The following is a 25346-nucleotide window of genomic DNA, read 5'->3' as shown; positions in this document are numbered from 1 at the left end:
AAAAAAAAAAAAGCCTTCTTTATTGAGAGCAGCACATATAAACCCAACAAAACCCAACCATTCTTGGCTGCGGTACCCTCCGCTCAAGCAAACAAACTAACCCACTCTAGGCTGCATTCCAGTAACAGAAATACTATGGTGGGGAGGAGGCAGCGTGCCGGGGAGGGGGGAGGAGGAGGAGAGCGCTGCCCCCAGGAGTCGTACAAAAAAAGGCACGGGGAAGGGATGTGGGGAAAGGTGGTGGAGCGTCTCCTTCATATGCCAGGCACTTCGGGTTCCTGATGGCGGGCCCATGCCCGCAGGCATGCCTAGCACAGACGGACGGACAGATATGCACGTGGCGAGCGGGGAGGGCGAGCCCGGTGCCAGCAGCCCACGGGCTTTTTGGACCCATGGAGGAGAGGGGTGTGTGAGGGGAGTACACTGGCTTGTGCTTTGAGTCCAGCAGCCGCTGGTGCCGTGTGTTGGGGTCAGGCTCAGCGAAGGCTGCGGGAACGCTGGGGGCAGCTGCAGAGCCCCCGCCCGCCCCGCCGCATCCTTCCCCAGCAAGGTGCTCAGGCTTTGCTGTCAGCTGGGCTGTCCCCGAGGGCGGCTGCGAGCTCACTGAAGGAGGGTCGGTCCTTGGGGCTGGGCGCCCAGCAGCGCTGCATCAGCTTGGCGAGGCGTGAAGGGCAGCCCTCGGGCTGCAGGAGCTTCGTCTTTCCTGACTGCAGACCTGGCAAAGAAGCAAAAGCCAAGGGGATGTTGGGAGGAGGCACGATCCCCTCTATGGGGAGCGAGGAGCATCCACCACGCGGACCTTCAGCCCCATGCCCATCACACGGCCTGGCTGGCCCCAAGAAAAGGACGGAGGCCAGAACACACGAGGCGCACCGCATACCTGCTAGGACCTCATCATCCGCCAGCGGGGCGTACGGCATCTCCCCCTGCGTGAACACCTCCCACATGAGCACCCCGAAGGACCACACGTCTGACTTGGTGGAGAACTCGTCCTCCAGCACGGCTTCGGGCGGCATCCAGCGCAGCGGGATCCAGGCCTGGCGGAAGTGGTAGTACTCGCTGCCGGCAGGACAGTTGCAGGTGGTGAGTGAGATGGGCACCATGCCGTATCCCCGCCCCCCGCCGGGATCCCGGCTGACCTGTTGTACACATCCTTGCTGAGACTCAGGGCTGAGACCTTGACCTGCCTCTGGGCGCTCACCAGGCAGTTCCTGGCCGCCAAGTCCCGGTGCACGAACCTGCCGTTGGAGAGGTGCTCCATCCCCAGGGCCACCTGCGTGCAGAGAGACACCTGGCCCCAGCGAGACGTTGGCACCGGCAGCCCTCCCCAGCAGCCCCAGTGCTGTGGTGCTTTCAAAGCCACACGCTCACCTTGTGCTTGGTGCTGAGGGGCTGAGGCTTCAGGGACTCATCCTTGCTCTTGGAGATTCTCAGGAACTGCTTCAGGTCCCCCTAGGAGACAGACAGAAGCTCAGAGGCAATGCTCTACCAACGCTCATTGGTCCCCATAGTGTCTAGACATGGTGAGCTCACAGGGAGCCTTGTTTCATGGGCCATGGCCCTCCTGGTCCCTGTAGGGCAAGCTAGTATCTCCCTAAGGGCTAAGTTCATGGCAAGCAGGCCCGTGCTTCCAGAAGGTCATCCATGCTCCAAAGGGCTTTCTATCCCACCAGCCCTAGTCTCCCCTGACAATGATCCACATCAGGCTCAGGAGCTGCTGGCAGGACCCTTACCAAGTCCACATACTCCAGGACCATGTAGTGCGGCTCAGCCTCACGGCACAGCCCCAGCAGTCGCACCACGTTGGCATGGTTCAGCTTGCCAAACATCTCTGCCTCGCGCCTGAAGTCCAGCTGCAGCTGCTCATCCCTTGTCTGCAGGCTCTTCACCAGCACCAGCGTTTCGCCCTCGCCATCCTCTGCACCTTTTGCCTTGGCCAGGAAGACTTCACCGAATTCCCCCCTACCTGGAAGCGCAGAGCAGCACAGAGGGATACAGCATGCATTAGGACAGGTAGCCTGGCAGCAGCAGGACCTTCTGTGCCCCAGTGCACTGAGTTTCCTGGCTGGCACACACACACTGGAGGTTAGACCAGGAGTTTCTTGTTGAGAAGCAGGACAGGGTGGCCCAGCATACCCAAGGTAGTGATTGTCTGCAGGTTGGAACGAGGGAAGTGCATCTTGTCAGCGGCACTGTGCCGCTTGCTGGCCCCAGAGCTGCTGCCCAGGTTGGTCAAGGCCACCTCCTCCTGGATCTCCGCTGTCGTCTGCCCATTCTGCAGCAAAGTACCACCTGCAAGGGATGCACACACGGCTTCAGCATCCTGCCAGGCTGTGCTGGCAACATCACACTGGGCACCAGCCCCTTCTGGACACCTCAAGCACCCTAGCCTGCTGCCTAGCCCCACAGAGTGCCCTCCCCACAGCTGCTCCCTGTGGGCTCACGTCTGGCCCCACCTCTGCCAGCCCTGAAATCAGATGCTGAGCAATGGCTTTGGTCCCAGAGCCAACTAGCCCCATCTGGCCTTGTCTGTCCCACACCACGCTGACATCCCCCAGGGGTGGCTACATCACAACTGCCTGTGGATAGAAGTCTGCACAACCAGAGCACATCAGACATGAGGTGGAGTGGGCCCTGCCCATGCTAACATCCAAGAAACCCTTGGGTCCATCTGACCTGACCTTCTGCTCCTGTGATGCTTACCTCCTTGTATCCTGGAACCCGCCACACCAGGGCAGCTTGGACTTTCTTTTACCACCTGGATTAAAGCAGCACTAAAGAGTGCTGTCCTTACAATTAATACCAGCAGACTTTATGATTAGGAAGCCCACTAGAAACTTCCCTGACACAAAGAGAAGCGAGTGAGCAGCAGAAATCTTTACTGCCATAAGAAAGCAGAGAGATCTCTGTTTGTAGCAAAGAGAATGTGGTGTAGAAAGCAAACAGTGCCTTTTTGTGCACGTACTGCTTGTATCAGACCAAGCACTAGGAAGCAAAACTTTTATGAGCTGAATGTAAAGTGCAGAGCACAGCACTGAGCTAAGGTGACACACGTGCAGCATCACCGTGCATTGCTGAGCGCACTCCATCTCAGCTTGCCTAGTGGCAAGCAACAAGAAAACACCTGGTCGTACCTGGCTTTGCCATGGGCAGGCTGGTGCCATGAAGACTGAGATGTGCTAACTTCAGAGCTGTGGCTACTGACACACTGTCCTCGCCCACAGGCTGGAGCAGTGCTTGCAGAAGGCCACAGCAAAAAAACACCATCTGCCCAATAAATCAAAGCTCCGTACTACTTGCGCTCACCCTGCTTCTATGCTAATTGCCAGCAGCACAGCACTTACAGGCTGTTTGAGCCTCTGCTGTCTGCGGCAGTGACTGATGGTGTCTCAAGACTAGAAGCCCGAAGCCAAGAGGATGATACAAGACCACTGCAACCGTGCCAAGAAAATACCAAAGGCTGCAGAGCAAGGACTCTGCTGCTGAGAGACAGCGCCAGTGGGTGGCAGTGCTTTTGAGCAGACATCCCCATCTTTCACAGAGCTCTGACAAGACAGGTGATAACAAAGGGACCACGAGGGATGAAGTTTCATTTGGGCATCCAGAAGTATTAAAGGGGAACCAAGCACAAGGCCCTGCTTTGCCCACCTGCCTGCACCATGTGAGCACCTCCTGGAGAAATCAGCTTGTGCCAGTGTGGAAATTCAATACTCCCATCAGATTCCAGGGCGGTTAACCTCCCAAATACCCTCCATATTCACCCAAAAAAGCAGCACAGTCAGATGGAGGGACACTGAGGAGGAGCAGAGGGTGCACATGCCACATCCATGAGGGATGTGACCTCAAAAGATGACCGACTTGTTAGGAATACATCGATTTACAGAAAATCCATGGAAAGCAAATCTGTGGCCACCTCAAATCCACAGGAAGGTTCAATCTGTCTAGCACTGGCAAAGCCAGCTGGTATCCAGGCAGGGAACTCCTATCACCAGGTGTAGCTGAGATACTTCAGGTCACCTCGCTAACCGGGGACCACAGCACAAGTGATGTTGGGGGTCATTCCATCGGAAGGAAAACACAAACCACTTCTCCAAGGGAGGCTATGGAAGTGCCAGAGAGGAGTGCAGACATCTGTGCAGCTGAGCAAGAGCTACAACTACTGAGGACATAACTCTCTGAGAGTTAACCTAGTTCCACATGAAGGGAATAAGAAAAGGTAAAGCCTACTGGCATAGAAAGAAAAATATAATAAAGGCAGATTAGAATTAAATGAGAAAAATACAAAACAAAATAGGAAACAAGAGAAAGGATTCAAACAAATCCTCTCCAAGGAAGAGGATGATGGCCAGAGTCTGCTGGCACATGGGCTGTCTGCAAGTTGTCTATGTGAAGAGCTCGCAGAGGGGACAGCACTAGAGCACAGAACTGCAGAGGAGCATCCTGGCTCTCAGAAGGTTCCACAGCCAGACTTCTCTTCTGGAGGTTTGGTTCCAACTTCAAAGAATCCATACGAGAGGGAAAACAGCTGACAAACGCCTTTGTGATATTTTGCCAGGACCTCACAGCAACTGCCAGAAATCAGGCCGAGGCGGCATGCTGGAGAACTGGTGCAGGAAGAGGTCCAGGGAACTACATAGGAAGCAAACTTGACCACTCCCCATCACTCAGAAGTCCTCCCTGGGATCACTGACATAAGAACAAACATGATGCCCAAGGAAGAACTAAAGCAGCTTTTGGAAGCGAAAATGATGCTGCAGAGGTATCTTGGGTTCAGGTTTACAGAAGAACACCTTTTCCTGGCCTATTTCTCACCTGGCAGAAGCTTCCTGCCACCAGCCACAGCCAAAACCAACAGCCTGAGACCCTAAGGGTGAGCAGCAGCCCCTTGTGTCCCAGGAGCTCCCTGCTCACCCTCATCCGCTCCACCTCAGTGCTATGGGGCTGCCAGGGAAGCCCCCACCATCGAGAGTGATGGCCTCACCGTTCAGACACTCCATCTCGGGCTCCTCGCCCTCCGGGTGCTTCTTCAGCCTCTTGGCTTTCCTCCGCTTCTTGCAGTAGAACATCAGCCCCAGCACAATAATAATGTAGGCGACAGCTGCTCCCACCGACAGCCCGATGGTCTGGATCATTTTGTAGGGCGTGTGGCTGCCGAGTCCCTCATCTTCTTCTGCTGCCGGCTTGTCTGTGGGACAGAGAGCACCAAAGCCATCAGGGCACAAAGGGATTTCTCAAACCCTCCTCGAGAATGTGCTGAGGGAAGCAGTGGGGCCCGCGATGGCAGGAGGCCACGTCCCAGCACGGGGCACCTCCCTCACCTACAACATAGAGGAAGGCCTCACGGTGCTTGATGTTGCAGCTGTTGCCGGCAATACAGGTGTATTTTCCAGAGTCCTCGGTGGTGACATCGTAAATGACCAGGGAGCCATTGGGCATGATCTGAATCCTGCCAACCACACAGAGCCCTTTGCACACATGAGAGGGCACAGGCAGGCTTGGGGCACCTGCAGCCTCGTATCCCCAGGACAGCACTGCCTCATATCCCTGCTGTAACAGCTGTGCATCCCGTGCCATGCAGTGCCCAAGAACAATCAACGAGCTGAAGATAAGAGAGCCCAGGCCCCCGGATATGGAGACAACTGACTGTGTGCCCTTCTAGCTAGGGACAAGGGCTGAATCCTGTCCCAGTTGGAATGGAGGCTGTGTACCTGGGCAGAAGCTTGCTGGGATCCAAAATCTTGTCTTTCCCTTTCCACTGGATATGTGGCACGGGGTCCCCCTCTGCCTGGCACTGGAACATGGCTGTGTGCCCCTGGTACACAGTTGTAGGCTCTGGTTCCAGCTTGAAGGTGACATAAACTGGAGGCAGAGAGGCCGACATGGAGGCTGTCAGCTCCTGGGAGCGACACTGAGCACAAGCAAGAGGGCAGGGCCAGCACAGCAGCATGGCACGTGCCCTCTAGGGTTGTACTCAACACATTGGCAAACCAGATACTCAAGCAGCATGGGGCAGAGCTTGGGGTCAGGCCAGACATCTCCTCCCTTGGAAGGACATGCCACCTACCCAACTGCCACCCAGGAGCCCCAACAGAACAGGAAAGCTTGCTCAAGAACCCTCACCTGCCACCACCAGCTGCACAGTGGCACGGATCTCACCCTGTGGGTTGTTGGAGGCAATGCACGTGTAGTTTCCTGAGTCGCTCCTGCTCACCTTGTGGAAGGACAAGATGCCAGCTCTGTGGCTGACATGGGATGGCAGGCTACTCCCATCTGCAGGACGGCAAGAAGAGGGATGTAGCAGCCACAGGTGATACACTGTGCCACACAGCAGCTTCCCCCCATCTGAAGTGGGCCAACACAAGTTCAGAAGCCATATGGACATGGTCCTGGGTGAGCAGTTCTAGGTGGCAGTGCTTGAGCAGTTGGAGCGAACAGCCTCCAGAGGTGCCTTCCCATCTCAACCATTCTGAGAAGCTCCCGGTATCCATATAAAAGACAGACAGATCCCATCTAAGTCCCCTTCACCTGTTTTAGTCCACTGGATGGTGGGTTTTTCCCGGCCAGTGGCTGAGCAGGACACCGTAACCTCCTTGTTGAACTCCATGCACTGCAGCGGCTGGGGTGGAGGGGTGAACTTTAACTTCTCTGCAAGAGACAGAGGTGCCGTTAGGTGCCCTGGCCACGGGAGGCACCAAAGGCTTCCCTGCAGGCAAGAGAGCTCCCTGCATGGAATGGACACCAAGTGCTTGCCAGCATACCTAGCACGTGCACCCGTGCGTATCCCTCGATGCTGCCCGCCGGTGTGCTGCTCACACACTTGTACATTGTCCCATCATACACCTCCACGTTGTTGATGCGCAGCGTCCCGTTCTCTGAGATTTCAAAGCGTGAGTCCTGCCCAGAGGTGGGGTAGGGAGGCAGAAACGACAGTTATCAGCACTGGGCTCAGACCCTGTCCGTGGCACTCTGTCAATCCAGGGCTTGGCCACGCCAAGTCCTAGATAGGGGCAGTCCTGCGCAGACCCATTTCTCCAACCACCATCCCGTGAGCACAAGGCTGGCTAGGGACAGCCCTCTGAGCCCCCAGGTGCCAGGGGGATGGAGGTAGAGTCCGAAGCAGCACCAGGCATTCTGGACCTGAGCACAGTGCAAAGAAAAGCAGCCATGGGGGCTTGCCCTGTCACCTCACCTCAGAGATGGAGACGCCATTGCGGTACCAGGTGACTGTAGGTTTCAGGGAAGCCTTGCTGAGGCAATGCAGGTATCCTGGTTTGCTCTCCTCCAGCTGGCTGTCCTTGGGCATCTCCACCCACTTGGGTACCGCTAAGCATGGAAACGAGGGGTCACACAGGTCTATTCACCACCCCTCCATCCAGCCAGTACCAGCTTGGCCAGGATAGGCAGTTTGCAACCAGTCATGAAACATGCAGGAATGCCACATCCCACCCCAGCTCTCCCCGACCACCCCTTCAGCCCCTTCCAATGCTCCCAGCCCTCCTCAGAAAGCTGCCTACTAGCCACGGTGATGCTCAGCTCCTGTTTCTTCTCCCCAGCCTTGTTGGCAGCATGGCACGTATAGGTCCCCGCATCTGCCTCAGTGATGCTGGTGAAAATGAGCTGCTCTGCCTCTTGGTACACCCTGCCAGCAGTGGGGACCCGCTCCTGGTTTCTCTCCCACCAGACCTGGGGCATGGGTACACCCCGTGGGGCAGCACACGACACACGGTGCCCCTGGTTCGCCGTCAACACCTTCGGGGAGAAGGGTGCCATCTCTTCGATCTCTGAGAGGAACAACAGACAGCTGGGCTCAAACAGGGCAGCGTGGCCATCCCGCCAGCATTGCTGTCCCCACAGGAGCCACCAGCCAAGGGAAAACGTGCACAAGCTATATGTACCAGCTTACTGGCCTGTTACTATGTGATCCCACAGCTCAAGAGGGTCAGTGCAGCTATGAGACCCACTGCCCACCCTGTCACCAGGACCTCACCTGCCAGCCGCAGAGTCGCCTTCAGCACGAGAGTTTTGCCCTTCTGCCCATGGCCAATGCACTTGTAGACACCGGTGCTGCGGGCCTTCACCTGGGTGATCAGCAGGGAGCCATTGGCAAACACAGTTGTCCTGGGCATGAGGGGAGAAGCAGACCTCAGGAGGCGTTTCTGCAGGACGTGGGGCAGAGCCAAAGCCCCGTGATGTCCCACAGCAACCCACAGAACAAATGGGGAGGTCTTTGTGCCAAACCAAGGCAAGGGAAGCAGAATGAAGGAGGAAGTGAGATGCAGGCTTCATCAAGGAGATGTGATAAGAGAAGTCTTTTCCTTGGAGCAGAGCTGGCTTCCAGAAAGATGCACCCCAAAATGAGCCAGCTCCAAAAGATGGCTCAGCCAGGAAAGGGAAAAAGGGGCACAAGGTGGCGCCCAGGAGCTGCCAGGCCATGGGGCATGTGGCCCCAGGTGGCACCGCTTGCCTGGCACAGTCCCTCTGAGACATCTCTGGCCCAACATCCCCATTACAGGCAACCTGGCTGGGCTGGGAGATGCATGGGGATCACCATGCATGGGCAACCTCTGCAAGGACATCCTAGGCTGCAGGGATCACAGCACACATGGGTGTTTGGGGCCCACAAGCGTTTCTGGCTTTGGGAGTCACCACATGCAGGCAGCTGGAGCTGCAAGACAGCCATCAGCCCAGTGAACTGCCACGTGCATGCTGGAGGCTGGGAGGCATCCCTGAGCCTGGGGAACACCACTTGTGGGTGTCTGGTACTGGAATGTGTCCCTGGCTCTGCGAACTGTCTTGAGTGGGTGTCTGGGGCGCTGGCTCCATGAATCACCATACACAAACATTTGTGGCTGGGAGACATCCCCAGTGCTGGGGATCGTCACACACAGGCATCTCAGACTCACAGCCTCACAGATTTCTTCAGGAACAAAGCATTTTGTAAGTCTTTCGCTGATGAAGGCTCCACATAAGGAACAAGGCTATGTCAAACCCAAATCATCCAAGCTGAGAAACCAACTCCAGTGGCCAGCCTGATGTTGAACACTTGCCCTTGGGCATAGCCAGCATTTGGCCTCTCTCATTTACTTCTGGTGCCCCCTCCCCACTCTTCCCAGCCCTGCCCACATCACTGGGGTCCCTGTTACTTGGATCTGTTGGTGATGGGGCTGTCTTCAAAGAGCCACTCCTGCGTGGGAGGGGGCACGGCTGCAAACTGGCAATCAAACATGGCCTCTTCGTTCTTGGTCACGATGAGGTCCTGCGGGACGATCACCGCCTGGGGGAAGCTCTCATCTGCAGCAACAGAGACCACCAGAGGGTAAGAAAAGCAGAGCAGCCCGCAGCTTAACACTGTGCTTCAGGAAACCCAAAACAGAGCCCCCGGCCCAGACACTGGGGACATTGGGGACACGACTCACCGATGATATTCAGTGTGAAGTTGTCCTGGCTGCACACGGAGCCAACGGCGCTGCGGGCACAGCAGTAGTAGAGACCGTTGTCATCGGGGCTGGCGCTGCGCAGGGTGAGGGTCCGCTCCTTGCTGCTGACAGAATAGGTGCCGCGGCCGTCGGGGAGCGGAGCGCCGTCCCGAAACCACTGCCATGTGGGGCTGCGAGACAGGGGCGAGAGGGTGAGCGGGCGCCGAGCGGCTGCTGGGCTCCCTGGCGAGTGGGTGTGCGGAGGGGACAGCCCAGAGATGGCCCTTTCCCTGGCTCTCCGCTCCCACCACTGGCCCCGACACACACACGAAGCTATGAGACATGCAGCCAAGTGGACGGGACATGATCGGAAAGCGACGGAGAGTGACCGCAGCACACCAAGCAGCGCAGCGACCAGGCTGTGACAGCCCGTCCTTACTGTGCTCCTCGCTACGCGGCTCCGAGGAAGCCGTTTGCCTTCTCCCCCGGTGCTCGGCCGCAGGCTCAATCCTGCTTTTCGCCTTCCCTAGACTCTACTGCGTCCTCGCAGGAGAGAGGAGGAGAGAGAGACAGAGAGAGGGGAAGAGCGCGCGGCGAAGGCGCGGGGGGGACCTCCGGCCGGGCTCCTTGGGAGGCAACCCTTACCGCGGGTGGCCGTCGATGTGACACCGCAGCACCACCGTGGAGGAGGGCTGGATCTCAGCTGCGCTGGCCGGCTGCTTCAGCACCACGCCGCCCGTCTCGATCCCTGCGCGATCAAAGGAAGCCTCAAGCGGCTGGTTCTTGAGCACAGCTGGGTGCCGACGCAGGAAAAACCAGGCAGCTTGGTGCAAAGGGACACCACCCTGCAAATGTCTCTCTCTGCCCTGTGTAGCTGTTCCTTAAGGGATGAGATGGGCTCTGAAAGGACCTGCAGCGCTCAGGACGCGCTTGGTGCTTTAACATCCCCATTTCATCTATACAAATGGGGAAGGCAGCATCTCTGAGAGCCCTGGCGACATCAGAAGATGTAAAGGCCTAGAAGGCATGATGGATGTGTGGGCTGGAGAGGGATCATTTAGGTTGGAAAAGACCCTTAAGATCATCAAGTCCAACTGCCAACCTAACATTTCCAAAGTATGTCTCAAAGTACTCCAGACACGCACTTCTTAAACACCTCCAGGGATGGGGGCTCCACCACCTCCCTGGCAGGCTGTTCCAACACCCGGCCACCCTTTTCCTGAAGAAATTCTTCCTGATATCCAATCTAAACCTCCCCTGGTACAACTGAAGACCATTTTCTGGCACCCCAGTCACCTGGCCTATGCTGTGCTTCCTCAGCCCTTGTCCAACTATCACCCCACACACCAGCAGGCATTCCCAGTCCCACACCCTCCCAAGAGAGCACCGTGCCCTTGCCCCAAACTCACACTTGATATTGAAGGACGCATTGGCTGTGCGAGCCTCCTCCCCGGTCTGCACGTTCCTCGCCACGCACTGGAAGCTCCCAGCATCCCGATGCCGGTCGACAGCAGCAAACTGGAGGTTGCTGCCTTCCTTGAAGCGCTGCTCCGTGTCCTGGATGGGGAGCCCGTTCTGCAGCCACTCAAATTCCACATAGGCCGGCTCCTCCACCTCGCAGCGGAGGATGGCACTGCGGCCATGCAGGGCGTCCTGTGAGTACGGCTCCTTGGCAAAACGGATGGCTGCCTGAGCCCCCACCGCTGCAGGACAGAGAAAGGAGGGCACACTTAGAGCACGTGGATGCACAGAGAGCAGTGGGGAAGCACTGCCACTCACACTGGTCTCTAGTTTCTAGCTGAAAGTGCAGCATGAGGAGAAACATCTGCCAAAGCACAATCCCCTGTAGAGCTCATCAATCGTGGCTACTCCCGCACCTACATTCAAAGAGGTTTGGTGCTCTAAGGCTCTCACCTCCCAGCAACTGTGGAGAGGGCTGCTTTGAGCCAAGCACAGGTCCATGGGGTTCCAGCTGTGGCTGCTGCATGTCCAGCCTGCACACGGAGGCATCTCACAGCATCCAGACTAGGGATTCTGCTGCCAAAAAGCTGGATCTTTGGGCAGCTCAGGTATTTGCACCCCTCCTGATCTGCTTCTTTGGGACATACCCTAAGCCTTAACCATGCAGCAAGATCATCCCAGAGCAGAACACTTGAACTATTTCCAGGCTTTCCTCAAACCCTCTCTCCTTGGGACCACGACTCTATCTCACATACTCAGATATTACCTAGCAAAAAACTGCTCTGGAACAAGGATCACCCCTGGGAATGAACATAGCTGCTGGAGCACAGCGCAGAGCATCTACACTTGCCAGCTGAAATCTAAACTAGAAATTGCAGTGGCTGACCACAGGGCCCGATAGCAGCCACGGGGTGGCTCTGGATGGCTGGAAGCATCTCTTTGCAGGGAGGAAGCAGGCCACTAGCCCCAAGCCCCACCCAGCTGTGAAGCCTGAGCTCATTGAGCAAAAGACACGAGCGAGCAAAGCCATGCTGCAGCTTCCTGCGGCGCTGGAAAACCCAAGCATCCTCCCTCCAAACAACAAGCCTCAGTGCCTGGGGGACCTGCAGACAGCGCTCAGTGTGGCTGCTGGGGACAGCACCAGCGTTCCGCTGTCCGGCTGCCGCCCGGCCGCAGCCAGCCATGCAGGCGCTCTGCTCTGGTTACCAGCTGGCCACAGAGAGGCGAGCAGACAAAGGGCAATTCAGCGCACGCCAATAGCTGCAGGGCTGTGCTCCCAGCACTGCGCTCTGTGAGGAAGGAAGCCAAGCCAGACAGATGTCGAACATCTTTGAAGTGCTCTCTCACGAAGGAGAGGAAGAAAGTGGCCGGAGCGATGTGCTCCCAGCTCTGCACGAGGACAGCTCTGCAGAGGGACAGGGAACGTGGACAAAGCTCGGTATGAGTTCCACAGGGGAAGCACGGATTTGATAAGATGCTAGGAGGCACTGGGATCCAGCTCCCTGGTGAAATAGGAGGAAGCATTTGTGTCTTCCAACCTCAGAAACGGACGCAACCAGCTCAAGTCAGGTGAGATCCATGCCATGAACAACCTCATCGAGTGCGCCTGCCAAAGCAAACTGGGATAAGTAAGCATCAAAGCGCAGTAAGAGCCAGAGACCTGTGCTGTGTTCTGACAGTGGCATCCAAAGTGCCATGGAAACACTGGCTGCATAAGCTGGAACCCAACGAGTGAGATTTGGGCTGTAAGGAAACATGGGATGTGGTTTAGCAGCCATCACGGTTATGGGCATGTTGGACTAGCTGACCGTGGAGGCCTTTTCCAATCTTAATGATTGTATGGGTAGCAGCTGGATATGGAACAGCCATTTGGAAGTAGAAGACACCAGAAACCCAGAATTGGACGCTCTCAATTCACAGAAGCAGAGCCCAGTGTTTGGAGAGGGGAAGCAGAGCCCTCAGCATCATTGTGGCACAGCAATGGTCACATAGGGCTGAGCTGCTGGAGTCCTCCAGAGTGACCCCAGTTGGCAGATGAGAGCTCCTGCAGCACCTGGGTGGGGGCAGAACTGGCTCCGCTCTGTCTGATCAGACGTCTCCACCACGGCGTGCGACTTCACAAGCTAATCCAGGCTGGGCAGCATCGCCACCTGAAAAAATACTCATGCAACACCACTTCTACTATGTGCACAGGAAGCCAGCTCAGTAAACCCAAGCCAGAGCAGAGCCCTTCCCTCGTAGTGTGGCTGGGCCCAGCCAAGCAGCTCTTCTAAATGCGCGCGCTGGCAAGCACCAGTGAGCTGCATGTGCATGTGACACAAACCATCCCCGGCTGGGGGAAGAAACCCTCAACACATGTTTCTGGCCTAAAATCATTTTAGCTGTGGCTGCACAGAGCTCTTCAGGAAAGCTTCAGCCCAGTTGGATAAATGTGGTTTTAAACTCAGCACGCTTGCAAACACCCAGCGCAGTTTCACCCAAGGTGTATTTAATGGAACCATGGAAGCTTCCAGGTGAGGCAGCTGACGGAGGTTGAGTGAATGGTGCAGGAAAGCAGCACTGGTACCTGTGGGTCCCCTGGTGGCATTGCCAGACCCCACAAAGGGGAGGGACAGGCACCAGTGGGAAGAGGAGAGAAGGCTCCGCCACATGCCAGCTCCAAGTGCATCCTCACAGCAAGGATCCAGATCCAGGAACACAGCGCCTTTCATGCACTGAGATACTGCCCTGCTCAAAATTAGTTTCATCGCTTTAAGGTTGCAAACGGCAAATTCCCAGGAAAACACCCTCACGCAAACACTTGCATTTCTGGCTTGAATTGCCACCAAGCGGATCTCAATGCACCTTTTGGACTTGGGATGTCCCCAAGACTTGGCCCCTACACCTTCCTCCCAAACTCCACCAAGCCCATCTGGCTGCTGCAGCTCTGCACGAACCGAGGCGGCCAGGCAGCACAATCCCTGCTCCGCCTGGCGGGCCGCATCTTGAAGCCATCCGAAAAGATCATTGTCTCCCTGACTAACGACATCGCTGGGGAATGCAGCCTCGACCACAAAGCCCTCAGCTGCTGCACAGCCCTGATCCCTGCCGTGCCTGCAGCTCACCTACAGCCACGCTGGGAAGCAGAGCTGGGAGCGGGCAGCAGTGCTGCATGTCGCTTTGGGACATCCATGCCCCTCCCCACCAGGGGCCACCCATATCGTGGCATCAGTGAGCTGGGCAAGCTCTGGGCTGAGGACACAAGGGAATAAAGAAAGGACTCATATTATTCATTTTGACCCCCAAAAGCCTAGGTTAGCTGGCTCTTGAGACACCACGGCTGACGTAAGGATGTGAGTAATCCCAAAGCTGCTGGCCACCAAACATGCTAAAGGCATGAGAATAGGAATTAGGAAAAGGTTGTAAGGTTTCCTGGTTTGGAAAGGTCTGTGGGGATTCTGCAGCTTGCAGCTAGGCCACAGCAGTGCTATCCTGCAGCCTTGCCTCCCAGAGCGATTCCGCAAAGTTCACCCTGCCTTTGCCCTGCCACATGTGCAAGCCAGCTCCTTTAACACTGGGTAAGTGGATGAGAGGAACTACAATGCATCTGCAGCACTCAGGGCAGCAAAACACAGAGCATACACATTGCATGCATCCTCCCCAGAAGGGAACTATCTTCTCCCATCAGCAGGAAGCTCCACATCTGCTCAGCTGAAGAGGGCAAAAAAAGAAAACAAAAACCAACACCAAAGGTACCAGGATACAATGGAAAGAGCTGGGTGCAAAACCAGCCAGCTCCTCCAGGGAGTTGTAGCACAGGGCACGGCTGCCTGGCAGAGAGGACCTCAAACACTGCAGAAGGACCTGGGCACCCTGCAGTGACCACTTTTCTGCAGAGAGGAGGTACATCTGGGCACGTCTTTTTTGTAGTGCGGCACTCAGACCGCTGGCAGTGCTGGCGGTGAGGCTGTGCAGCACACAGCAGAGGGGACCGCCACTCCCCTCACCTGCAGGTAGCGTGGGGCCTGGTGCCTCCAGGGTACAGCTGCCCCTTCTGGCTCCAGGGCACACAGGTGGCACAGCCATCAAGGCAGCACCCCCCAGAGGCAGCCTTCATAGGAAAAGAGCATTCAACCTCAGCAGAAAGCACCGAGCGGCTCACCCTCGAGTCCCATGCCCCAGGGGGCCCAATGTGGGACAGGCATGGGCAGCCCCAATCTCAGGATCAAATCATCTCCATCGAGACATGGAAAACCACCCTTTTCTCTCTCTCCCCCCATGGAGGTCCATCACTCCAAACAGCCAGCAGCCATTCTTTCCTGCCAGCAGTGCCTTGCCACCAGGCAAGAACGGCACGCCAGCATCTGCTCTTTGTCCTGGCAAGGCTCTCAGTGTGTGCAGGGCCCCGGACAGACCTCCCATTCACGGCTCGAGCAAGCCATGTGTTTCCTGGCACAGTTCATTACAAACACGCTCCTGTAAATGCAGATTTTTGGCACGGAACGACACACGGGTCAGCTTTTCATCCCCTCCTGGTCTCAACCACAGAGCCAGCACACTCACTTGCACCAGCAAGGCAAGAAAAAAATCATTACAGCTGAATAACACAAGCAACTCCACTGCGTGGTGGGTTGGTCCCTACAGCCACGTAAAGCAGCCGCTCAGAGCGCGCCTGCTCCGTGCACAGTCTATTCCACTGCTTAGCAGATACTGCAGAAACAGCAGCCAAGCCAAACACCCAGAGAGATTTGCATCTCCAAATGATTTCCAGCCAGCACGTTCCTCTCTGCGAGAGGCTCCAGTTGAGAAAGCCTCTCAAATGGGTCGAGTTGCAATAAACCCCTCTCCCCCGCCAGGCCAGATGGAAATGGTTTGATGCAGGCAAAGAGCTCCGAGCATGGCGAGTCTGGTCTGAGCAAGCTCGACATCTGGAACGCCTTTGGGCACCCATCATGTTAGCCTTTTAAAACCACAATGTGTCCCACTCTAGTTAAAGTAAAAAGAAAAACTTGCCTCGTGCCTGGGAAAAAGATTATCCCTATGTGAGTCGCCAGCACAGCTGGACGGGTCCAACCCCACGTTTCCAAGAGATGCTGTGCTAGAGTGGCTCTGGCTTCCAGCACCAGGAGCTCCAAGGGCAGGCCAAGACAATGAGGGATGCAGGAAAACACTCTCTCTTTGTCCCTTTGGCCATGCCACACACCTGGCAACCAAAAGGGACCAGAAATTCTTCCAAGAGTCCTGTCGCAAAGCACCCAGATATGCAGCCTTCCAAGTGGGATTTACTGATCCAGAGATAAAGCAACCCAAGTTCAAAGTACACACAGAGGCATCCCAATCCTGTAACAGCTGGAAGCATCTGCTCATCTCACAGTACATCCCACAGTTTGGCTTGGGTCCCAGATGAAAACTGCAGAGCTGGATCACTCCTTCCTCACCTCCATCCCTGTGTGACAATGCAAGACTGCATTTGCACCAGACCCGGGCCACCACAGAACATCACGGCCCACAGCAGGAACCCTGCAATGCACGGCAGATGCAGGCCCTTGTTTGGGAACATCTTGGCTCCCTGCAGAACATCGAGCCTCAGCTGCTCCGTGGTGGGGACCACAGCACCTCTCCCCACCAACCTCCGCACACAGGGCAACCACCAAGAATTCCACTCAACCCTTCAAATCAAGCTTGAGAATTAAGAAAAAAAAGAAGCAGAAAAAAACCCTATAAACATGTAGTGCAATTCCCATTAGCCTCCCCAGCACTGTTCAGAGAGACTGGGAGCTGCGGGGATTCTCTTCCCCATGGCTAGCAACTCTCCCTGCCTTTCCAGGGCCCGTCCTCAGGAATGGCACAGCCAAATTTCTGAGCACTTACTGCACGAAAGCAGAACAAAGCCACCGGGGGGTCGAGGGCTGTAAATCAGTCATGGAGGCAGTGCTCACAGCACTGTGCTGGGGGCAGCTGGCCGTGGGAAGGGGAACAGTCCACCCCACGCAGTTCAGAAGCAGGAACAGGAGCTGCTCAAACATCCACTGTGGGAGAACATCCCAGTACCAACCCAGAGAAAAGCTCTGCACGAGGACCAGCTTACCTGCGTGGCCTCCAGGCAGCAGGATAAAAGCAGAGCCACCCAAAACAACATGGCTGAGGACAGGGTGGTGGTGGGGAGCAAGGTCCAGAACAGCACCAGGATCACCGCTCTGAACCCATGGAGTGATGAAGCCTTTCTGGAAGGTTCCTCCTCACTCTCAGAAAGAGGAGGGCTGCTCCCAGTCTGGTGGGACAGCCCGCATGCTAGGCAGGTGGTCTCCAAGGCCAAGGGATTCATTAGCAGTCTTGGTTTGATGGCGGATGCCCAGCACCTTGCTCCTGCAGTGGGGATGCTACACCAAGCCAGGGAATCCCAGCAGCTACGGCGGCTCCCACAGCTGGCTTGGGCTGCTGAACCAGCACAGTTGGCCTCGGTCAGAACAACTCCCCGGCCATCTGGAAGGCAGGCTGACACTGCTCTGAACCATGCCCTGCGCGCAGGGCTGTGCCCATCCTCCTGGCAGCTGTCACAAGAGGATGCCTGGGCATCCCTGGTGGGAGCAACTCCAGGGAAAGGATGCAGTGCGCAGGGCTGTGTGGTGGCCCACAGCCACCCAAGCCCAGCTAGCCTTCTCGCACCACGAGGCACAGATCTCCGAGCCCACTGTCCCTGCAATGCAGAGGATCACCGCAGAGAAGTACATCAGGTGCTGCCCGACCTTCAAGCTGAAGCCAGAGCCAATACCACCAAGCCCACGAGACAGAGCAGCAAGCAAGATGAGAAGGCCGCAAGCCTGGCGGTTGGAGCTGGAAATCCTGCTGGCTCAATTAAACCCTCCTTAACGGCCCGTCAGCCAAAGGCTCCCGCGCAGACCTCGTGTCGGCTGGGCTGCCAAGCCCCAGTGAGGAGCACGCATGCTTTGAGGGTGACTCAGCACCAGCGCTGAGCTCACTGCACCCACTGGTGCTGCCAACTGACTCTCCCAGGCGCTCTCGGAGCCCTCCAGCAATTCCCTGGCCTCCTCAGGAACGCTGATTTATGGCTGACGCGTGCTACCAGCAGCACGCAGCAGGTTGGAGACACATCTGGTCTGGGTGGGTTGAACAGAAGCCAGCAGAATGCCCAGGTGGCCAAGAAGCCTGCATCAGAAATAGCATGGCTAATAAGACTAGAAGGTGAGCATCCCTCTGCATTGGCCGCACCTCGAGTGCTGTGCTCAGTGCTAGGCCCTCACTGCAAGAAAGACACTGAGGGCTGCAGCGTGTCCAGAGAAGGGCAGCAGAGCTGCGAGGGGTCTGGGGCACAAATGTGATGGGGAGCGGCTGAGGGAACTGGGGATGGTCAGGAAAAGGACAACAGGAGTCACTGCTCTACAAATGCCTGAAAGGAGGCTGCAGCAAGGAGAATGTCAGACTCCTGCCCCAAGTATTGAGAAGAAACGGTCTCAAATTGTGCCAGGGGAGGCTTAAGTTGGGCATCATTAAGAATTTCTTCATGGAAAGGGTGGTCAAGCACTGGAACAGGCTTCCCAGGGAAGCAGCAAGCCCCCCTCCCTAGAGTTGTTTAAGACATGTGTGGATGTGGCACTAAGGGACATGGTTAAGCAATGGGATGCAGTAGGTCTGATGGACAGCTGGACTTGGTCATCTTGAAGGTCTTACCCAAGCCAGATGATTCTGCGATTCCACGATCCTATGAAGGCAAGGCTTTCTGGCTGACACAGCAAGGCTGTTTTGTTTCTCTCCCATTAAAGGAAACACAGCAGACAGATGTCAAGTAAAGTCAGGATGAGCCATGTGCTCCCTGCACTGTGGCCTTGAAGTATGGCAAAATGCTTCCCCAAAATTAAATGAGGGCCCTCGAGAATGCAAAAGTCATTACCGTGCAAAACCCCTTGGGTGGTGCAGGAGAGCTCAGGTGACAATGAAGGGCCAGGAAAGTCCTGCCAGCACCAGAGATGGCTCAGGGCACAAGGAGAGACCCTGCAGCAACCAAATTGCATTGCATCATCTTCATTTGCTCAACACAGAGCAGAGGAGCAGAGGGGAGGCCTGATGGCAGCTGCAGCTCTCCCAGGGAGCAGAGGGCAGCGCTGAGCTCTGCTGTCTGTACAGCGACAGGGCTGAGGGAACGGCATGGAGCTGCGTCAGGGGAGGGCAGGTGGGGGTGAGGGAAAGGCTGTGCCCCAGAGGGCGGTGGGCATGGCACAGGCTGCCCAGGGCAGTGGGCACAGCCCTGATGCCGGAGCTCAGGGAGCGCTGGGACACCACTGACACTGGGGCTGGGGTGCTGTGTGGGGCCGGGGGTTGGGCTTGGGGGTCCCTTCCAGCTTGGGGTGTTCTGTGATTTTATGAAAGCTCTTTGTCAGACCTCGGTATTTGCTGTTGATTGTCATGACTGCTGATTTATTCATTCACTGCTGGTGGCCTCTGCCTGAAGCTCTCCTGTTCTTGTTAAGTCACACACCTCGTCTAATCTCTCATATGAAAGTTTGCAAAATGAGTTGGGTCCATTCCAACTCCAGATATTCCACAATTCTGTGACCACTCAAGAACTTGTCTCATGATAATCAGGACCAGAACCATCTAGGCCTGAAAAGACCTTCAAGATTTCCAAGCCCAACCATGACACATGACCTACCAGGTCACACTAGCATCATGGTAGCTGTCACTGCTGTATCTTCACCCCCTCACTCTGGCTCCTGTATCCCAAATCCAGCCAAGAAGGACTTTACAACAGTGCTGCATGTGTGGAGGGAGCCCCTGGCCAGGGCTTCATGCTTTCCTCCCTTCCTCATCTTTTCCAGCAGATGATGGGAAACACCAGACTAAGCTCTACAGAGCAGCCTGGTGCTCCCCTTCAGCAAACAGGAGCCCCAGCCAGCCCAGAGAACAGAAGCTCAAGCTGCAGAGATGAGAGAGGGATGTGGGGGGAGGAGGAGGAGGAGGCCAGGACAAGGGAAACATCACAAGGAGGGGAAGCACACAGCCAGGAAGGCTGGCTATTCCATCACCATGCAGGCGCAGAACAGCAGCTGCTGCTGTTGGCCATGGTGCCAGGCTGGCAGCTCACTGTCCAAACCTACACCCTTGCCAGTGAGACCTCCCAGGCCTGCCTGCTGGAGAACAGCTACATTTGGCACCAAAGCTACTCGGGTGAGCTGCTGTACTTCAGTGCATGATGCCACCTAACACACCAGAGGGAGGAAAACTGCCCAGACTTGCACTGGCCCTCAGATGCACTCTGTGAGGATGCCTTGCTAAACTTGCTTTCTGGAGCAGGACAGGCAGAGGGGTTCCTTACCTGGCAGACCCCAAGGTAGACATGGCTCAACTTAGGCTGCATAAGCACCCCAGGAGCAAAAGAGCAAGGGGACAGCAGCTGAGGGGCTCACCAGGAGGAGGTGCAGACAAGAACTTGCACTGATACCAGCACAAGGAAACACCTTGGCATCCCCCTCCATTCTGCCACCCCTGTAGGTGAACGGCGTATACTGAGGCTCTGAGCCCACCCAGAGCCATCCCTCCAGCCTCAAAAGGAGAGTGTAGAGGGATGGAGTCAAAACCAGGCTGGAGCCCAGGCTGTACCATGGGTCCACCTTGAGGTGAGCTAGCCTCTGAAGCATCCTGCTTCTCCACTTGGTTTCATGCAGGTTTGACCTGTTTGCTCCTCTTCCCTTCAAAGGCAAGAAAAGCTCCTGGGAAAGGCACTCCCGACGACACACCAGCTCTTCCCAGCAGCCAAAACATGCCCCGTGCTCCCAGCAGCACAGGAGACAAACAGAGCTGCCAAAAGGCCACCGGGGAGAGACCTGAAAGGGGCTCACTCCACCGGCTGCGGCGGTGCCTCTCCTGTTCCTACAGGCTCACAAGCACTGTGGGGACACTAATCAACACAGACGGCCACGCACTGCCTGCTCATTCCCATTCTTTGTCACTCTGTCTGCCTCCTGGGCATGAAGCATCACCCACACCTCCCCATACCTGCCTCTCACCACACCCCGCAGGACTGCAGGCTTCATCTCGCTCCTTCTCTTTCCCCATTGGCAGAGGGAACAGAAAGGAACAGATCCGTATTTATTTTCATCAGGGCCAATTATGAACCTATATTAAAAGCCACAGAAATAGGTAAGTAGACAGAGAAGCTAGTATTTCCTGTGCTCATATAATATTAATTAAAAGGCAGTTTCTCTATGAAATACTGCTACATTACCTCTGCTAAAAATGGAGAAAAGTCACCGTGTGGGAAGAAGACGTAAGCAGAGCACTTTCTGGAGTACTCTCACAAATCAATAACTATGCAGAATGTTTGCTGCAGATACACCCAATGCAAAGTGCCGAATTACAGAAAGGCCCAGAACTTCTATCCTAAAGGTCTCAGTGATTTCCAGCAATCACCTAGCAATCTCAACAGCCCACCTCTGATATCTCATTCCCCACCAGTGGTGGCTTGGCTCCCAGAAGACACAAGAGATGCTATGAGTGGATGTGGACACCACGGCTCAGAGCCGGGCAACAGGAGAGCCCTCAGTAGTTAACCCAGTGGAGAAATCACATCTGTCATCTCCATAGCTAGCCTTTCACTTGGAACTTGGCTAAACATCCGCTTGAACCTGGCCGGAGGACACAGAGCCCTCTAAATGCCTGGATGACACCCAGCCATCGTGGGGCTACAGGACAAGGCTCATCCTGGGGACTGGCATTTCTCGGAGCACTCACCACCTCAGGATGCTCCCAGGCTTTCAGTGCTCACAACAGGCAGCAAGGCGGGAGAAGAACCAAGGAAAACAATGAGCAACATGCAGGAAGCTCTGTTTTCTTTGGTCTGCAATGATCTGCACGAATCTTCAGCTGCTGGAGACGACTATCCACACTGGCCCCTCTCCAGGGCAGCTGCAGCCTCTCCTCAGCAGCACGAACTTCTCTCTGCTCCCAGGGATGGTGTGGGAGAGCTGCACGCGCAGCCCTGCACGGAGCCCTACCAGCCAGCTGGTTGTCCTTCTTGTTCCTGCTGGGAAAGACGAGGAACACCACCTCTCCTCCCACTGACACGGGCACTGCTGGTGGCTGCCACAGAGCAGGCAATGGACCTCCCTGGGGCTGCAGGGACACACACCAAAGCACGCCGCACGGAGAGCAACAAAGGCACTTGCAAGCCACAGCATGTCCTGCCTTTAACCATTTGGAAAGTCGCTGTATGTTTTGGAATCAAAGGCTTTCTTTGTGCTCTTGAAGAAGCCAACAAGCCATCCTAATGAGGAAAGTGTTTATCTGAGGTCTTAAGCAACACTGTGCCTATTTCGTGCCAGCACGGTGTTTGACAGAGAGGACTGCCCAGCCTGAGCTGCCCACTGGCACACTGGCCCTGCCCTCTGCAGCCAGGAGGAGGCTTGGGCTCTCCATGGCGCCGATCACACCTTAGGAGCTGGGTACAGAGCTGGAGGGACTGCTGTGACACTGGCACCATACAGGCTGGCTTGAACTGCACCCAGCAGCATTCCTGTCCTCTAGGATGGAAGCTGAAAGGAGGTCGCTTAAATCCCAGCCGTGCCACAGAGTCATAGAATCATTACAGTTGAAAAAGGTCTCTAAGGTCATCTATTCTGATTGCCAGCACATCACCACCGTGCCCACTAAACCACGTCCCTCGTCTTGAAGGAGCTCCCAGTCCCATCACCAGCCCCAGGAGTGCTGCTGCTTTTCCCAGCCCACACCATCTTGCTCACCAGAGCTGGAGGGTTCACACAGCCAAAAGCTGCTGTGCCACCTGGTCTCCCAGACAGGAGTCTGCCCATACCAGTTTCCCTGCAGGACAAAAAGGCTGCCATAACCTGTCCTGGCCTCACGAAAGTCTCCACCACCTGACATAATGGGTTCAATGAAGGCACTCAGAGGCCCAGCAGAGCACACCCCAGCCCACAACCACCCAAAACTCAGCAGAAGCCTGCTCTGTTCAACCAGGGCTTTGCTTGACACGAAGGGAGGCCAGTGGTAGTCTGCCGCCTCGGCTCTTGGAAGCTGCAAGCTGCTCTGAGCTCCCATTCCCTCTCTGCTGCTGGGACAGCACACATCGGTCACCTCTCATAGGACAGGAGAGCTGTCTCTTCCACGTGTAGGCAAGGATTGTGTCTCCAAGAAATGGCAAGGCTTACACTGAGGCTAGAAGTACTGCACGGCTCAGCCTTTTAAGCTCAGGAAAAACATTTTTGTATCAAATAATAAAATAAAAAATGAAAAAAATGCTGGCACTCAGAGTGAGGAACAGAGAGCCGGAGCAGAAGTGAATGAAAAGCACATGCGCTGCAGACCTGGCTGCCAACGCAAATTGATGCTTTGAAACAAAGAGCACTTGTGTTTGGCTTGTGGATCTTCCACGGCTCCTCGGCAGGGGATGCACAGATGGGAAGGAAGCACAGGTAGAGACACGGCGATGGCACTTGCTGCCGAGCGCTTCCCCAAACAAAGGCACGGCCCAAAATGGAGTCCCTGCTGTGACCCGTGGGGCAGCAATGGCTCATCCCCATCCCGTGCTGAAGGGGAGCGTGGGACAAACCTCTGGACAGCACAATCCGAATCACAAAATCACTAAGGTTAGAAAAGACCACTAAGATCATCGTGTCCACCCACGGCCAGCGCCCTGACCCACACACACCGCATGCCCGCACTGCTGCGGGCTCACAGGGGACACCTCCAGACGTCGACAGCAGCCGCACGGAGCGCCTGCCGCCCCGCAGCAGCCTCACCTGCCACCCACCGGCTCTCCCACGGAGCCCCGATCCTCGCAGCCCGGCTGCAGGACCGCTCCCCGGGCACGCCGGGGCACGAGGCGCGCCGCGCTGCAGCCCCACGGCACCAGATAACATCTGCTTCCTGAGCGGGAGCACGGAATTACCGAGCGGCAATCGGACGGCCCCCAAACATCCCGCGGGCACGGAACGGGACGTGGCAGCGGACCACCCCGGTGCCCCCAAACCAACTCGCTGTCGACCGCTTTCGCAGCCCCCGATCGCAACTCCCCGCAGACGGGAGATGCTCCCCGCTCCCCGAGGTCCCGACCCGAAGAGGGGAGCGTTTCCCTGCGCTCACAAAGGGCACGTTTGTACCCGCGCCCGCTGCTAAATGCGCGGTTGTTCCGAGCCGCCGGACCTGGAGGGCTGTGGAAACACCCGCTGCTCCGCGGAATAGTTCGCATTCCAGCTCTGAGGGTTGCGCTTGGAAACGCTCAGAGAGGAAGGAGTGTTTATTCACCGAGAGAGGTGTGGGTCCGGCTATTGACTTAGGCCCACGTGTAATTGCCGGAGGACGGCTTTGATCTCCGCGGCTTGACCAGCAGATGAATGGCAAGGAAGGAAAGAAAAATACCAGTGTCAGGTTCCCCCGGCAGATACCCGCAGCCGGGCCTCACCGCCCTCGCGTCTTTGTGAAGCGCCCGGCCGCCCGCTGCCTCTCCCTCTCCCTTCCTCCGCTCGGTGGCCGCGGGGGACCGAGATCCGGGCCGTGCGCCCAGCGCCAAGGGGACAGACGGGGACACGCGGGGACCGGCACAGCGCGGCAGCCGCAGCATCCCCACGGCGGCGGGAGCGCCGGGAGGCAGATGGCAGCCCGGGCTCAGCGAGCAGAGCCGCCCAAGTGCCTTAACGCCGGATCTCATCCGGTCGCTCCTCTTCTCAGAGGTTCTCTCCTTTAGGAGCTCGAGGCCCCCGCAGAAGGACATCTCCCGTTCGGGATTTTCTGCCTCTCCAGAAGCGTCGACTCAGCGAATAGCTGCTCCGACCGCAGAGCCGTGCGGAGCCGTGCGGAGCCGCGCACACCCTGCGGGCCGCGGTGCCACCCGCTGCGGGCAGAGCGCGGCCCGGCAACAAGCGAGGCGACCCCGGACGCGGCGCTGCCCACCGCCCACCCCCCAGCGCGGGGCTCCCAGGGCGGGGCGCGCAGCCCCCGCAGCGCCGCGCGGAGCCGAATCCCGGGCTGTTGGAGCGCCGCGCCCGTACTCACCGAGCAGCAGCAGCGCCCGCACCGCCGCCATCCTCGCCCCGCGCCGCTCACAGCACACCCCGCGCCCGGGCCATGCCGCCGCCGCCGCCCCGCCCGCCGCCGCCGCCGGGAGGGGCTTCCGGGGGAGGGCCTGCAGGCGGAAACCGGGCGGGGCCGGGGAGGGTGGGGAGCGCCGCCCTCCGTCGGGTCTGCCGGAGCGGCTGCCCCCAGCCCGCGTGTGCCCCGTGCCCGCGAGGCCGCCGAGCCCCGGCCGCCGCTGCGGAGAAACCGCCGCTTCCCGCTGCCCGAATCCCCTGCGGTTGCGGCCGGGGTCGGGGCAGCCACAGGTGGAAGCTGGAAGCGGGTCCCGGTGAGACTCTCCCGCGGTTCCCCCGCTCCCCGCAGCAAGGGACCCACGGCCGCAGCGGTGCGAGCGGGTTTATTGAGTTGGCACCACCGGCCTCCTCCGGGGAAGCGCGCTGCTCCAGG

At 57.1% G+C, this 25346-nt stretch overlaps 1 protein-coding gene across 2 annotated transcripts; it reads right to left on the bottom strand.

Moving 5' to 3' along the window:
• Window positions 1-24937, bottom strand: PTK7 (protein tyrosine kinase 7 (inactive)). 2 transcript variants are annotated; one of them, XM_042893816.1, is made up of 20 exons: window positions 24879-24937; window positions 10826-11119; window positions 10062-10164; window positions 9417-9607; window positions 9144-9291; window positions 7988-8118; window positions 7515-7781; window positions 7190-7323; window positions 6759-6894; window positions 6526-6645; window positions 6121-6270; window positions 5709-5859; window positions 5319-5446; window positions 4982-5185; window positions 2137-2292; window positions 1734-1966; window positions 1372-1452; window positions 1140-1291; window positions 881-1059; window positions 1-715 (listed from the first exon to the last, which is right to left on the bottom strand). In XM_042893816.1, the coding sequence occupies exons 1-20, from the start codon at window positions 24907-24909 to the stop codon at window positions 555-557; spliced, it is 3150 nt and encodes a 1049-aa protein (XP_042749750.1). In that variant the 5' UTR covers window positions 24910-24937; the 3' UTR covers window positions 1-554. The 2 variants fall into 2 exon arrangements, with proteins under 2 accessions (XP_042749750.1, XP_042749751.1); XM_042893817.1 differs by lacking the exon at window positions 24879-24937 and adding an exon at window positions 13444-14894.
• Between the last annotated feature and the right edge of the window lie 409 nt (window positions 24938-25346).

The sequence above is a fragment of the Lagopus leucura genome, unplaced genomic scaffold (assembly GCF_019238085.1).
Source record: "Lagopus leucura isolate 7727_CA_CO unplaced genomic scaffold, USGS_WTPT01 1-21_obj-0_obj, whole genome shotgun sequence".
NCBI classification, from domain to species: Eukaryota; Metazoa; Chordata; class Aves; order Galliformes; family Phasianidae; genus Lagopus; species Lagopus leucura.
This window is presented reverse-complemented; position numbering and strand designations above follow the sequence as displayed.